The sequence below is a fragment of the Chaetodon trifascialis genome, chromosome 8, assembly GCF_039877785.1.
Source record: "Chaetodon trifascialis isolate fChaTrf1 chromosome 8, fChaTrf1.hap1, whole genome shotgun sequence".
NCBI lineage: Eukaryota > Metazoa > Chordata > Actinopteri > Chaetodontiformes > Chaetodontidae > Chaetodon > Chaetodon trifascialis.
The window spans coordinates 28,000,335-28,016,768 of NC_092063.1; the positions used below are offsets into that span (position 1 = coordinate 28,000,335).

A 16,434-nucleotide genomic window follows, 5' to 3' on the forward strand; every position below is an offset into this window, starting at 1 on the left:
AACTTAACAGAAACTATTCAAACTAACCCTGCATTTGCTTCCTTCCTTTATGTATTAGTTATGTGCAGAGAAATCCACCTTCTTGTCATTTGCTTGTAGATGTACCTTTGTAATTTCCTCCTTCTGTTTCTTGATGTTGCTGACAATCTCTAGAATCCTCTGAGTGTATGCTGATCGAGACACATCCTGAGGAAGATTTTCTAACTCTGTTACCTATGTTGAAACATAAGAGGCAGAACACAAATATCAAACACAGATTTAGCACATTCAACAAAGGTGCCAGAAGACAACTAATTAAAGTCCTACCACCATTGTGACAATTTCAAAAGATCCTGTGTCAGCAGGACAAGTATAAATTCAGTTCATTACCAGTTGTTTGTATATTTCTTCCTTCTTCTTGGCCTCTTCTGTAGACACGCGGATTTTGTCATGCAAAGTCTTGATTTCAGATAGCCTTCTGGATGATTCCAGCTGAGGAAAATGGAGACAAATGAGCACAATTAAAATGTGCTTTCACTGTATCAAATGTTTTAATGAATGCCAAACTTGTTGTAAGGCACCACTTACATCTTGGTTGCTGCAGATTTCTTTGAGTCTACGGTGTTCATCAATGAGTGGAGCACGATGTTTCTCCCACTGAGAGGCCAGGTTCACCACCCGCTTGGCACTGGCCTCCACCAGAACCTAGAGGAAAAAAAACCTACAGGTTTCCACTAAATCTGAGTGCCCTGCTGGGTTTGATGACAGAGATCTCACTCAGCCCCTCCTACCTGAAGCTTCAGCAGGTTGTTGTCTGCATCTGGCAAAAGATTGATCGTTTTCTTCTTTACTTGCATCTTCTCCTCTTTTTCAGTGTTTCCCAGCTCTCTCTGCTTCAACTCATCCAACACCTGCACCAAAACACATCAATGTGCCTTTATGCTCATTTTACTCTTTTTGGATGTTATGCCTACTGTTATGGAAGCTCACATCTACTATTACTCTAAATCGGTGTTATACACCCCTTTCCCTTAAAATGATGAAAACAGGCAGTTCTGATACTGCCCTTCCCCCTCAGCCAGAATACAGATACCACCATAATGATGTTATGTTATTATATAAAATGTACAGGATTTATGTTGACAGAACTGTGCATTTAGTGTTAGAATTATTGACACTTTATGACTGATTTATGTGTCATCAGATGGTGTTGTGGCAGTTGTGGCTCAGGAGGCAGAGTGGTAATCTTCTAATCAGCTCCCAATAGCTGTGCCATCAGTGTGTGAGTGTATGTGTATCATTCCTATTGAGCAGATGGCACATTGCATGTATGTGTGAATGCTGACTTGTGATATAAAGCACTGAGTCATTGGTAAGACTTGCAAAGTGCTACATAAATGCATTACATTTGATGATTCTCAGGTAATTTCTGCAGTTACAAAGAGCATCTTTTCTATTTACTTGTTTTCTGAGTGAATCTATTTGAGCAATGACTCAGAGATGTCCCACTATTTTTACAACACCAGCATGCACCATTGCTCACATCTCTCCCTCTGCACCACCCCTGGGGGGGGGGGGGGGGTGTCTTCAGCCAGTAAAATCCAAGCAAGCACACATACAACTACTAACACTTAGTAATCACAATGCTAACAAGTATTATAACCACTGTGCAGTATTTTGGCATCTGATTAGCCGTTTAAGGCATTCATCTGTTACTCCTACTCCCGTATAGGATTGTTTTCAGTCTGAATGCAAAGTGTTCAGAGTGCACCCCTGGTGTTATTATGAATACGATTTTCCCACATGGTGAGGGGAATTTAATCTTCAAATGTAAGCAAGTAAATCATGTCTAGCCTAGGACATGTCGATTAGGTTCAGGTGTGTGTGTATGTGTTACCTGTGTATAATTGACACTCATGTGCTTCATGTCTTCTGCAACCTGGACAACATCACTGCAGAGCTGTTGGAACTGATGCTGGATTGAAGTGAGCTCCTCCTGCTGACAGAGCTGGATATCACACTCTGACTGATGGCCAGTGGGTATGGAGCTGGTCACTGCTGCTGCCTCCTGGAGGACATGCACACACACAGAACAATGCACTACATGCTATATTTTTTGGTGTTTTGGCCATGATTGCTTCTCACCTGTGTGAAGGTAAACTTTTGGGTGTGGGTGAAGTGGGTGCCCTTGGTTAGCATATGGCCAGTGGGGCCAGCACATCTGAAGGCCCGTAGTAGCTCAGACAGGTCAGAGATGGAGCAAGGACCTCCAAAGGCACTTTCAGGAGAGGGCAGCGCAGCAGAATGCAGCTGCTCCTTGATGCGTTTACGTAATCTGGTCAGTTTTCTGCAGCGAAACTCCTGCTGAACAACAGACAAACTCATTTAACATGGAAATGGGTTGTAATTAGCATGTTTAGCAGTATTTCAGCCTGTCTGGAACATGTGCAGGGCATCCAAGAGTATAACCTTGATAACATATATTGTGTTGGCAGAGTTTGTGGTCTGCATTCGTTTCATAATGTTGTCAGACACTTACAACAATCTGAGCCTGTCAGTGGTAAAAACAAACACTTTTACCACTAACAAACACAAGTGGACATGCATTAACGGTGCACAAAGACCCAGAGGAATTATATTGCAACACTTTTTTCTTTCAATACTAAAAAAAAATTCAAATATCGCTGTCTCCATTAGTCACTTGGAACACAAAAAACATGGGAAAATAGGATCCATAAACAGATATTTGACTGGAATTCCTTTTGTTTGTCTTGGACACTGAAGTCAGCACCAACTGGAAACTCTGCTCACACAGTGTCACATTCAGTGACTGAAAATGTAATGAAGGTCAAGCTGAAATGAGAGCATCATTCAAAAACGCAGCATAGTAGCATTACTTTATTTGTTTAATTTGAAATGTGTAGGTATGGATATCTTATGGTGAAATAATATACAAGTAGTATGTCTCTTGTATTGATTTTCCTTCTGATGGACATAATGCGCACAAATAACATATATTTATTTAGGTATTTATTTCTGTATTCATTAATTCATTTATTTATTTATTAAGGCCCTATTTATTATTATTATTATTATTATTATTATTATTATTATTATTATTATTATTATTATTATTATTATTATTTAAGAACCTCCTTCAGCTCAGTATGAGTGAATCCACAAATACATAAGTCAAACAAGCTCAGATGTTGTCCGGGTCAACAAGGTCTGAGTCAGGCATTGGGGAAACCAGGGTGCCCCAATGAGATGTGGGATACTGGACGACTGAGTGATAAAGTACCCTTTGAAAGTCTGCTTGAAGATGTGAATGCAGCATTACAAACTATCTCTACTTGGGCCATGACAGAGACCAATCAGCTGATGTACACCACAGCAACAGTGATTCTAGAGATGTTAGTCCATAAAATGAACAGCATGAACAGCCAAAAGGAGCAATACCCCCCATGGAAAAGGAGGCTAGAGGCCAGGATCAAGGCAAAATTAAGAGAAGTTAGTGAACTCTCAGAACTCTCAGGTGTGGGGAAGAAAGGGACTCCTAGGAAGTACCACCAACTGTCCCTACCAGAGGCACTAGAGACTGCCAGGCAAAGACTCACATCTCTGGCTACCCGCCTGAAGAGATACATGAGAGAAGCAGAAGCCAGGGGAATAAATTGGATGTTCTCCACCAAACCATGTAGTGTACTCTCAGTGGCAGAGTAAGAACACTGGAGTAGATCCACCCAGAGCTGAGACTGAAAGGTACTGGAAGAGCATGAGGGAAAAATAGGCATCACATAACACAGATGCTCAGTGGCTAGTGGATCTAAGAGTAGACCACAGCAATCTCCCAGAACAAGAACCAGTAACCATCACAATGGCATTACAGACAAACCAACTACTGATGGATGGAACCCACCAGGGTGGTTCAAACTTTACTTTCAAACTTTATTTCCATAGCACCTTTCATACATAAAAATGCAGCACAAGGTGCTTGACAAAAGATAAAAACATAACATAGCAATATAAAAGCAACTACCCCTCCCAACACACGAAAGCCACGAAAATGGCAGGGCACTGAGGCATCATGAGAGGAAAAAGGAAAAGAAAACCACCTACGAGGAACTCATCCGCACTGCGAAGGATCACCGGCCGTGGCCACAGGGAGCGTCGGCGCAACAGACCCAGACAAAAACCGGGGTGGACTCCACGCACAGGGCAGAGCCCCCCAGTCCTCTGGGCCCAAGGGGCCCCCAGGACAACGCCCCGGCGGGCAGACCAGACACCCCTCCCAGCGCGGAGGCCCCCCATGAGGAAGCACTGGAGCTAAAACCTAAAAGACAATAGAATAAAAAGACCTAGAACCTAAAAGACAATAGAATAAAGGACCTAAAACCTAAAATTGAATAAAATAAAAGGACCTAAGAGCTAAAAGACAATGTGCTCGGATAAAACATGTCTGAGTTAAAAGAGTATTAGAAATCAATTGAAAGCCAAACTAAAAAGGTGAGTCTTGAGCCTTCTCTTAATAACACCAACAGTCTCTGCGGTCCTGATGCACTCTGGCAGGCTGTTCCAAAGCTTCGGGCCATAGTGGCTGAATGCCACCTCCCCGTAGGCTTTGGTCCGAACCCTTGGAACAATCAAAAGGCCTGTGCCAGAGGACCTCAGGATCCGCGAGGGCTGATATGATAAAAACAGGTCAGATAAATAAGATGGCCCGAGACCGTTAAGACACTTAAAAACTAATAAAAGCACCTTAAAGTCGATCCTGAAACACACGGGGAGCCAATGCAGCGATTCTAAAACCGGTGTAATGTGCTCCCGCCCTCTGGTCTGGTATTTGCTCAATGGTTTTAATCATTCTAAATGCTAAATTATTGTCTTTTACTGGCTTCTGTTTTTAATTTTCCTTTAATTGTATTTTATTTTTATTTTTCTATTCTCTTCTACTCCCTTTCTTTCTTTGGAATGTGTGATTTTAATGTATTTTTATGCTTCTGTAAAGCACTTTGAATTGCCTAGTGTATGAATTGTGCTATACAAATAAATTTGCCTTGCCTTGCCTTGCCTTGCCTTGGTCCTCGCCAGCACACGTGCAGCTGAGTTCTGGAGTAATTGTAAGTTATAGATAGTCTTTTTGGTTGACCCACAGGTAGACAGTCCTGATCATGAAGGACCCCCAGAAGGGTGCAATACTACCAAACTACCAACCAATAACCTGCCTCTGTATAATATGGAAGCTCCTGTCAGGCATCATAGCGGTCAAGATGAATAGGCACATGGTCCAATACATAAGCAGGGTCCAGAAAGGAATTGGTAGCAATACCAGGGGAGCCAAGCACCAGCTACTGGTCGATAGAGCATTCACCCAAGACTGCAAGACCAGACAAACCAACCTGTGCACTGCCTGGATTGACTACAAGAAATCCTATGACTCAATGCGACACACATGGATCCTAGAATGCTTGGAACTGTGCAACATCAACAGGACACTAACAGCTTTATCAAGCACTCAATGGGGCTGTGGAAAACGACTCTGGAGGCAATTTTATTTATACAGTTGCAATCAAAATTATTCAATGCTGAAAACAACACCGTGCCTACAGTCAAGCATGGCAGTGGACCAGTGATGCTCTGGGGCTGCTTTGCTGCCCCTGGCACTGGAAACTCGCAGCATGTGGAGGGCACGATGGATTCAGTCAAGTATCAGGATATCTTAGGAGAAAACGTCATGCTGTCTGTGAGGAAGCTGAAGCTCAGGCGTCACTGGACCTTCCAACAGGACAATGATCCCAAGCATACCTCAAAGTCCACCAAGGCTTGGTTTCAGAAGAACAAATGGAAGATCCTAGAGTGGCCGTCACAATCACTTGACTTGAACCCCATAGAAAATCTGGTGGGATTTGAAGAAGGCGGTTGCAAAATGCACACCTAAGAATATTACTGAACAGGAGGCCATGGCCCATGAGGAATGGGCTAACATTCCTCAGGAACACTGTCAGAAGCTGTCAGTAGCATTTTGTGTTGAATTTGGATCAAAACCCTTGTAATATAAGCTTCACTGAACTACTTAAACAGTTCTCGTGTAATTTGTTTATTGCAAACACCTGAGAAATTGTAGATTTTGCCAATAAGCCTAATATGCAATTGGGGTTGGCCCTCTGCCTCGACCGGTTGTCTTAGAGAGAGAGAGTGGAAAGAGAGAGAAAGGCTCCGATAATAGACTTAAACTTAACTATAATCCACAATCCAGGTTAAACCCCTACCGATGGGAACCTATGAGACGACAAAGCACAAACACTCTGAGGAAGAAGTTAGTAACGTGCCTTGATATGAAAGTGTGCAGGTGGAGAGAGAGAAGAGGAGAGAAGAGCAGAGAAGCTTGGTGTATCATTCCCTGACAATCTAATCCTATAGCTGCATAACTAAGGGCTGGTCCATGGCAAGCCTGAGCCAGCTGTAATTAAAAATTTCATCAAAAGGGAAAGTTTTAAACCTACTCTTAAATCTGAGACGGTGCTTGATAGCTCAAGGATCTGGCTCCCATTCTGCTTTTGGAGACTTTAGGAACCATAAGTAAGCCTGCGTTTTAGGAATGCAGTGCTCTAGAGGGGTAATAAGGTACGATGAGCTCTTTAAGATAGCAACGAATTTGGGTAGCCTGATACAAAGGAATTGCAATAATCCAACCTGAAAGTGGCAAATGCATGGAGTAGTTTTTCTGCATCATTTTGATTCAGAATGTGCCTGATTTTTGCAATTATGTAGGAGAAAAAAGGCAGTCCTTGAAAGGTGTTTTGCAGTTGAGTTAAAGGACATATCCTGATCAAAGATAACTCCCAGATTCTTTACAGTGGTGCTAGTCGCCAGCGCAATGTCATTCATAATTGCTATATCATCAGAAAGTGAGTTTCTAAGATGTTTAGGGCCTAGCACTATAACTTCAATTATGTCCAAATTTAGCGCCAAAAAAAAAAAAAAAAAAGCTGGCTTTTCTCCTGACTTCATCGATAAATATACTGGGTATCGTCTGCATAGCAATGAAAATGTATGGAGTATTTCCTGACAGCGTTTCCTAAGGGAAACATAAGTTAACTTAAGTGTGCACAGAAGAATCATCATTAATATGTACAAACTGAGGTCGATCCGAAAAGTAAGATTTAAACCAGCTTGGTGCCGTTCCCTTAATGCAAATGAAGTGTTCCAGTCTCTGCAATAGATATCATAGTCAATAGTGTCAAATGCACTAATAAGACTAGTAGAGAGGCCTTTGTCTGCTGCAATTACATGGTCATTTGTAACTTTAACCAGTGCTGTCTCTGTGCTATGATGCACTCTAAATCCTGACTGGAAATCCTCAAATAAACTATCGTTGTGTAGAAAGTCACATGGCTGATTAGCAACTGCTTTCTCGTGAATTTCTGATGTAAAAGGGGAGGTTCACCATAGGTCTAGAGTTGACTAAAACCCCTGGATCAAGAGTAGGCTTTTTAAGAAGTGGTTTTATTACAGCTACTTTAAAGGACTGTGGTACGTAACCTGTTGGTAAAGACAGGTTGACCATACCTAATAAGGAAAAGCCAATTTAGGGTAAAACTTATTTAAGCAGCTTAGTTGGGATGGGGTCTAAAATACAGGTTGATGACTTTGACTTTCATGAAGTTTGCTTTAATTTGCAGTTTTTTTGGGGGGAATATACCATATTCCCAAAACATATTTCATATCCTTAAATTTAGCAACAGGAATTCAAAAGTTGTTTGATGATGATAGTCCAATAAAAGAGGATTCTGTGAGGAGACTATTAAGTGTTCAATTTCAATGCCATATGTCAGAACAAGGTCGAGAGTATAATTAAAAAAGTGAGTATACCTTCTGACAGAAGCCAACTGAGTCTAATAATAACATAAAGGAAGCACTAAGGCTGTCATTATGAACGTTGACATGTTCATTAAAATCACTGAAAAAAATTACTTTAACTGTTTTAAGGACTAAACCTGACAGAAACTCAGACAACTCATATAAATTCAGAATAAGGACCAGGAGAGTGGTACACTAGAGCAAATAAAACTGGCTGCACCGTTTTCCAGGTTTGATGTGAAAGACTAAGAGAAGGCTTTCAAATTAGTTAGAATTGAGTTTTGGTTTAGGGTTGATTAATAGGTTTGACTCAAAAATGGCTGCAACTCCACCTCCTTGGCCTCTGTCTCAGGGAATGTGAGTATTCATATGGTTCGGTGGAGTAGCTTCATTTAGACTAACAAACTCTTCCTGACACAGCCATAAATCAATATTATGGTCTGATATTAACTCATTTACTAGTACAGCTTCAGAGGACAGTGATCTGATCCTATCCTCCTATCTTGTTGTACTATTTCAGTGGTTGTTTTACTTTTAATTAGGTTTTAATGTATAACTCCTCTTCTGTTTACCTTTGGTTTAATTAATTTATGTGGTCTGGGGGCAGACACAGTCTCTATTGGGTGGGTAAGGGTGGAGAAGCCTGTCAGACTACAGCTCTGCCTCCTGGTCTCAACTTTGGGTTGTCATGGTTTTGGTTCACTAATAAAATCGGTCACATTTCTAGAGATGAGATGAGAAATGTAATCTTACACTAACAAAGAAATGTGTCATCTTTAACTCATTTTCAGAGCCCATCGGCTTGTTTCGGGCTTCTGGTGCTGACAGTGAATATTCAAATGACAGATATCTGGGCAAAGACGACTTCTTCTGTGAGCCAATCATTTTTACAGTCCGAAAAGCAACTTCACTTTCAAACTCAACAACAACATCTTAATATTTTGGTTAATCTCTATGAACAGATTTTTGCATATGAATTCAGATCAATCTTTTAAAAAGCTATCATCATCAGACTATAGTCAATGGGTTCTGAGATTGCTTTTCAGCCAATGTTTCCACCCTAATTGCTCTGCACATGGACTGCTTGCCTGCAACCTATGCCCACTCATTCGTGATTGGTCAAACACAACTCAAATAGTATAAATGGACTACACACAAAAACCAGATCACTTCTGATACCAAAATCTTGTCCCTTGCCTTAAGATTCTGCATTCATATGCAGATATCTGTGAACAGTGATTATCTTTAACTGTACGCTTTTTGGCAATCAGGTTACCTTTTACTCATTTAGCTATTCACAGTGACAGAAATTCTGGCACAAAGGGGCAAACCTCTATTGTGTTTGTGCTGGTTTATCATTAGGAATCAAGTCCCAAAGGGGAAGAATGCTACTGTTTGTGGCGGCTAATTATTATTATTGTACTGCTGCAGCAGCTCAAACTGCTGTGAGCTGGAAATGAGGTAGAAACATAAAACTCAACCAATTACTGGAAATGATGAGCAACTGCTTCCCAAAAAACTGCCCAATAGCCCAGATTGTGGTGCTGTAATGAAGGTCCAAAAACGCTGTTCACAACATAATACAGATCGACTTGAAATTGGATAAACAAGTTTTGCTCAACGTGCTCCATGAAACACTCTCTGGACCATGAAAATCCAGCATGAGATTTTTTGCTAATTAGCATAAACTGAAAAACAGTAATTGGACATCTACTTTTTGAAAGCATAAACACCAAAGAACAATGGCCATAATTCATTGAGAATTTCTCCAGGCATCATAAATCATCATACCACAGGGAAAACTAAAGAGCTGGTTGTTGACTGCCGCAATTGCAAAGACTCTCCTCATACACAAGTGAATACTCAGGGAGCAGAAATTGAGAGGTGGAGTCTTGCAAGGACCTGGGTGTTCACCTGAATAATAAACTGGGCTGGTGACAATACAAATGCAATATATAACAAAGGCCAGAGCAGACTGGATCTGCTGAGGAGACTCAAGTCTTTGAAGTGCAGGGGTACTCCTGAGAATGCCTTTTGACTCTGTCTACTTGACAAAGTAGAATGATGGCTAAGCTATCATCTCTGATGGAGAACATGTCCCACACACACAGGACATCCAGACAGCACTGGGCAGCTCTTTCAGTGACAGAATGCTCCATCCCTATTGTGTGAAAAACAGATACTGCAACTCTGTTGTTATCAGACTGTACAATCAACACTGCTCCCGGTAGACCACACATAAAAACTAACAATTTACTGATGTGCAAGAGTATTCCAAACTGTGCAGTATCATTATTTCAAAGAGCAATAATGTTAAATTCAACCACTGTATTACTTATTATACTGTTTACTTATTTATCAATCAGTCAAATTTCAGTTTACATCCATGTCTGTGCACACTCATGTATGTAGTGAAGATTTAATAAAAGCCATAAAGGGTATTCTTTTAGCAAAACAAAAGTTATCACCATATTGGCATATGATTCCAGTGAATAGTTTCCAAAGAGACTTGATTTCTTCACTTCAGAAATTATTATACAGGAGTGCAGATGATTGATAGAGAGCTCCATCACAACCAACAGCAATCACCTGAAGCTAAATATGAGCAAAAAAAAAAAAAAAAAAAAGCTTGTGGTGAACTACAATGCTTTAAATATGGATGTTTCTGCAAAGAAGCTACAGATTCTAAAATATGGATCCATCATACACATCACTGACCCAGCAGAACATATCTACACAATCACCACAGTTCCAAGGTGGGCACCCAAGATTAGTGTCACCAATTCAGTATCCAACCAAATGTCAAATATGGTCACAATCTCTTCCTCTGTTCCTGAGTTAGGTGTTTGATAATTACCAAGAAAGTGTCTTTGCAGAACATTATGATATCACAGCTAAGTTTACCTTTGACCTTTTGGATATAAAATCACTTCATAATTTTAAGTGACATTCATGTGAAACATTGTGTATGAATTCAAAAATTATGGTCAAAAACATGTTCTGTGAGGTCACAGGGACCTTGACCTTCAATCACCGAAATTTAATCAGTTCATCATTGAGTCAAAATGAACGTTTGTGCCTTGTGGCTTTCCGGAGATGATGCTTTCACAAGAATGGGACAAATGAGGTAACAGTGACCGTAACCTTTGACCATCAAATCAAATCCGTTCATTCTTGAGTCCAAGTGAAAGCATTCCAGTGGAACAATCCTGATAAAACTCAAGGGAGAATTTTTTTGTGGCGTGCAAAAAGGCTTGAGTGCAGCTATATTTATTGTTTTGTTTTGTTTTTTGCAGCAGTGGCTTAAATTGCTGAGAGCTGGAAAGAGCTAGAAACATGAAACTTGGCCCAATATGTGGAAACGATGAAGTGCTTCCCAACAAATATGAGCCCTTCGGCCAGATGGTGGCACTCTAATCACAACCCAAAAACCCTATTTCAGAAAGGCCAAGCCCCTCACAATGCAAGTCCAACTGACTTGAAATTACACATGAAGGTCCATCTCAACGTGATCTACAAAGAAGCTTGGACCATTACAGTTTGCCAGGAAATATTTTTGCTAAGAGATTAAGGCATAAAGCATAAAGAGAAAAACACTTCCGTGACTTAAAAATTTTGGATTTTGACTGTATCTACCCCAAAATGGGTATATATAGCATTGTGAGACTGATATACACATTTCTATTATAAATAAGCAAGATCGACTGAAGACATGGGCACCATCAATCAAAAGCTTGGTTAAAAAGTGGCCATTATTTGTCAAAGATGTGTCAAGTCATCATAAATCTGGGTACAAATCTTAATGCCTTGGGAATAGGCTTATTGACGTGAGTCATATTGATATTGCTTTAATTTTAGCTGATTGAGCTGTGTCCACTTGAGGGTATATTGTTATTACCATTTTACCAAAATAAAGTTCAAATAGACACTCTCTAGAAACAACTGCCTAACTCTGCTGTGCAGATTTAAGTTTAAGATACTTTATTTATCACTGCACACACTTGCTACAGGGAGGAGACTGCACACACGCCATGCTTGGTGAAGTTATTTTTCTCCGTGTTTGACCCATCCTGGTCCGTCGTTCCCCCGCGGCAGACCAGGAGCAGTGGGCTGCCAGCTGCCAACCGATGCTGGCGCCCTTCTTCGTCACCATTGGTCAGGTGGTGATCTTGTTTTTAGTGGGGGTTATTTTAAGGAGAACATTCAAACTCCACACAGAAAGGCCCCTTTTTCCTCAAGCAGTAGGCACTGAAGACATGGTGGAGGACACGCCACCAGCGCCCACAGCGGGATTCGAACCGGGGACCTTCTAGCTGTGAGGCAACAGTGTTACTCACCCAGTGTGCCACCGTGCTACCCACTATTGGTCATTGGTTAAATATTTGTAAATTCCCCAGGCAGGTGTAAAAGGTGATCAATAGCAATGATTGATGAAAAAAATATAAATTCCAAAATATGAAGATACGAGCCCAACAGCAATGCTATATATGTGTCTGCGTGTGAGTCTGTACACACACACACACACACACAGACACACACACACACACACACACACACACACACACACACACACACACTTGTATTTGTAGTCTATATACATGCTAAATAGATAGATCATTTACAGAAATTTTGTTCACATACAGAAATTGGTTATGCCTTGCCGATTTTCAGTTGTTGTTAAACTACTCTAAAGACATCTCAACTAATAGACCATCTAAATGTGAAATATAAACATGAATGTAGTAAGTGAGATAATTTGCCTGTGGTGTGAGGTGGGACATGAGTCCGTGACTGTTCCACTCGTTGTCCCACTCTTGAGCAGCGCTCAGTTCAGCTGTGTGCTGTTCCAGTATGGATGCCACCACAGAGGCATGATGGGAAGGCTGGGCAGTCACAGGTGGAAGAATGTCCTGCTGGTAGTCTTTCATCACTGAAATCACAGCACAGCACAACACACACACACACACACACACACACACACACACACACACACACACACACACACACACACACACACACACACACACACACACACGTTTCCATTACTTTTGGAGACGTTACACAGACTTACATTCATTTCCTGGAATACTTATACTAATACATTTTGTCCCCACAAAATCACATAGTTTTTTTTTGTCACATAGCGATTTCACCAAAAACTCGATGATGAACTCAAAAGAACCCCAAAAGTAACACATGTGATGCAGCCACCTCATTTGACAAAGCTTTGTTTTCTTGCATTTTGCACAAACTGAAAATAATATTATAAGTACATATTATAAGTAGATTGTTTGTGAGAGCTGTAATCTGTTAGCTGCTGCTGTATCTCCCAATGTGTGTGTGTGTATGTGTGTTAGTATATATTTGTGTGTTTGTCTTGTCTGTCTGTGTGTTAGTGTATGTGTCGGGAGGTGTGTCATTTGCTTTCACTGACTTGAGTTGCAAAAGCTTGTAAAAAAGTTACAAAAAATAATTGCTGTATTGTCTTTAAATTGCTTGAGCAACTCTGAAAATGTCTGAAAAATAGCTGATATAAACTTAAACAGGCATTGGTGTGGAGGACATGTAGTGTAATTTTTCCTACGCAGACATGTGATGACTTGAGTAACAGATGTAGAAATCTTTTCCTATATAGACATGTAATGACTTTGAAACAGATGTGTCAGCTACCGTGTTGTGATGTAAGCAGAGCACTGATGACCAGAGAAACAGCTGTGGCAACAATCGTGGAGCGCTACTGTGTTGAGCACTGAGCAGAGGCATGATGGTACTCATGTGCATGCTTCCTGGGACTTTCCTATGATTCATGTGCAGGTGTCTTGGCAGCTGCTTCTTCTTTACGTGGTGAACAGTATAAAAGACAAAACACAGACCACTGTAGGTCAGAATCCTTCGGGTTTGTACCTTGTGCATATCTGAATTATTCTCCTTGTTGCCGGCAATAAAGTATTTTGTTCCTCGGACTTCTGACTCCTGCAGATCTTTATTTGGACATGTTCAAGAGGATTTTTTTTCTGAAACAATTGGACAGCTGAGTTTGAGTACTTTTGGCCTTTGTGGTTTGTGCATTTGGTCTTCACATTCCACGACAGACGCAGTCAACTACCTGCTTCACAGATCTGTTTCTCATCTGGAGAATACTGGAAGCCCAGTGAGGGTCATGTTTTTTGACTTCTCCAGTGTGTCAACATAACCAAACCACCACTGTTCAGGGGGAGGCTGGAAGGAGCTGGAGTAAACTGCCACCTGGCTGCATGGGCCATCAACTACATCAAAGACCAGAGTACGTGAGGCTTTGTGACTGCGTGTCTAATGTGGTGGTTTGCAGTGGGGCTCCACAGGGTAGAGTGCTCTCTCCTTTCCTCTTCACTCTCTAGACATCAGACTTCAAACACAACACGGACAGCTGCCACATGCAGAAGTTCTCAGATGATACAGCCATTGTTGGACATGTATCACAGGGGAACAAACTTTTTTCCTACATATTTTTACATATCCTGTAAGATATTTCTGAATTGCTGTTTCTAATTTATTTACTTGTTCTGCAATGGATGCAGCTGCAAGTGGCTCAATTTCCTCTCTGGGATTAAAAAAAGTATTCTGATAATGATTATATTTTGCACCAGCAGTAAGTGGAATTACAATGCCTTAAAACTGCGAAAAAAAAAAAAATCTTTATTTTAATATCAGATCTAAAACTCACTCTAGACATAAGAGATAACATAATTAATTTGCTGGGATTTTATTTTGAAACAACCACCTCATCCCAAGATTCCTGTTATTTTCTGAAGATTTTATTTTGAAAAACTAGGTCCATCCCTAATTTCCTGCTAAAATGCAGTTAAAATGCATAGTGTGACTATTGGGGACTTTTATTTGGGAAAAAAAAAAAAAAAAAAAAAAAAAAAAAGCTTCAGCCTGAGCTCCCTGTTAAGATATATACTTCCTGGGTATTATATTTTTAACTAGGTCATTGCTTAGTTTCCTGTTAACATCCAGTGCCTGTCAGGGGCTTTGATTTGAAAAAGCTTGGCTCATCCTGACTTTGTAATCATGACCAAGGTCACCATCTTGGGCTGCAATATGAGAACGTTTAGAACCCAGCCACCATGTTGGAAAAAAGACGAGCCAAGACGAAGAACTGCCCAACTCACACGACAAAATTATGGATGAATGTGCTGATAACAAGAAAGAGATTGAGGATGTTCCATTGACTTTTAGAGCTGATACAGCAGGGAAAATAAGCATTGAACATGTCAACATTTTTTTTTTTAGAAAATGTATTTTTAATGGGGCTATTGAAATGAATTTTTCATCAAAAGTCAGTAACAACCCAAGTAATCCACAAATACAAAGAAATCAAAACAAATAAGTCCATAAATTAAGTTGTGTGAAATAAAGTGGAATGACACAGGCAACAAGTATTGAACACAGGAACTGGAAATTATTTAATACTTGATAAAAAAAAAAAAAAGCCTTTGTTAGTAATGACAGCTTCAAGACGCCTCCTGTATGTAGAAACTAGTTGCATGCATTGGTCAGGTGTGATTTTGGCCCATTCTTCCACACAAACTCTCTTCAAATCTTGAAGGTTCTGAGGACCTCTTCTATGAACTCTGATCTTCAGTTCTTTCCATAGATTTTTAATCAGATTAAAGTCAGGTGATTGACCGGGCTCTTCTAGCAGCTTTATTTTCTTTCTCTGAAACCAACTGACAGTTTCCTTGGCTGTGTGTTTGGGATCAAACACTTGTGGTCTTGCTGAAATGTCCACCCTCGCTTCAGCTTCAGCATCAACATCCTGGTGGATGGCAGCAGATTGTTATCAAGAATGTCTCTGTACATTTCTCCATTCATTCTTCCTTCAATTATGTGAAGTTTGTCAGTACCATGTGCTGAAAAACAACCCCACACTATGATGTCCCCACCTCCAAACTTCACTGTTGGTATGGTGTTTTTGGGATGATGTGCAGTATCATTTCTCCTCCACATGTGGTGTGTGCTGTGACATCCAAAAAATTTGCTCCCATCTGACCAGACTATATTCTCCCAGTATTTCATCAGCTTGTCCAAATGTTGTGCAGCTCAAACAAGCTTCAACATGTTTTTCTTTCTTGTGTCTTGCATGGTGAGCGTGCACAGAGGCCATGGCGGATGAGTGCACTACTTATTGTGTTCTTTGAAACAAGCATACCTGCTGATTCCAGGTCTTTCTGAAGCTCTCCACAAGTGGTCCTTGGCTCTTGGGCAAATCTTCGGATTATTCTTTTGACTCCTCTGTCAGAAATCTTGCAAGGAGCACCTGGTCATGGTCAGTTTAAGGTGAAATGATGTTCTTTCCACTTCCAGATAATGGCCCCACAGGTGCTCACTTTACTTCACTCTTTAAAGTCTGCTGTTCTGGAGTGGGAGCTCAACAAGAGGAATAACAATCATCACTGCATTGCTGCTGTTGCAGACAATGGAAGAAATACAGATGTAGCAGTGAGAGTGCCTGGGCTGTCCACACATAAAATGTCTTGCACTTTGCTGCACCAATAGGTTTGAACATGTCACTCCAGCTGTCTTCTTCGTGGAGTGAGGTGTGTAGTCGCT

General features: G+C 40.7%; 1 protein-coding gene across 3 annotated transcripts in view; it reads right to left on the reverse strand.

Moving 5' to 3' along the window:
* The window catches only part of ccdc22 (coiled-coil domain containing 22), a 30,518-nt gene that overhangs the window by 3,056 nt on the left and 11,028 nt on the right, over nt 1-16,434 (reverse strand). For all 3 annotated transcript variants that reach the window (XM_070968920.1, XM_070968919.1, XM_070968921.1), the window contains 7 exons: nt 12,600-12,769; nt 2,125-2,340; nt 1,877-2,047; nt 771-890; nt 568-684; nt 370-471; nt 106-213 (listed from right to left, as the gene is read on the reverse strand). In XM_070968920.1, coding sequence (XP_070825021.1) covers nt 106-213; nt 370-471; nt 568-684; nt 771-890; nt 1,877-2,047; nt 2,125-2,340; nt 12,600-12,769 — 1,004 coding nt within the window. The remainder of the gene's footprint in view (nt 1-105; nt 214-369; nt 472-567; nt 685-770; nt 891-1,876; nt 2,048-2,124; nt 2,341-12,599; nt 12,770-16,434) is intronic.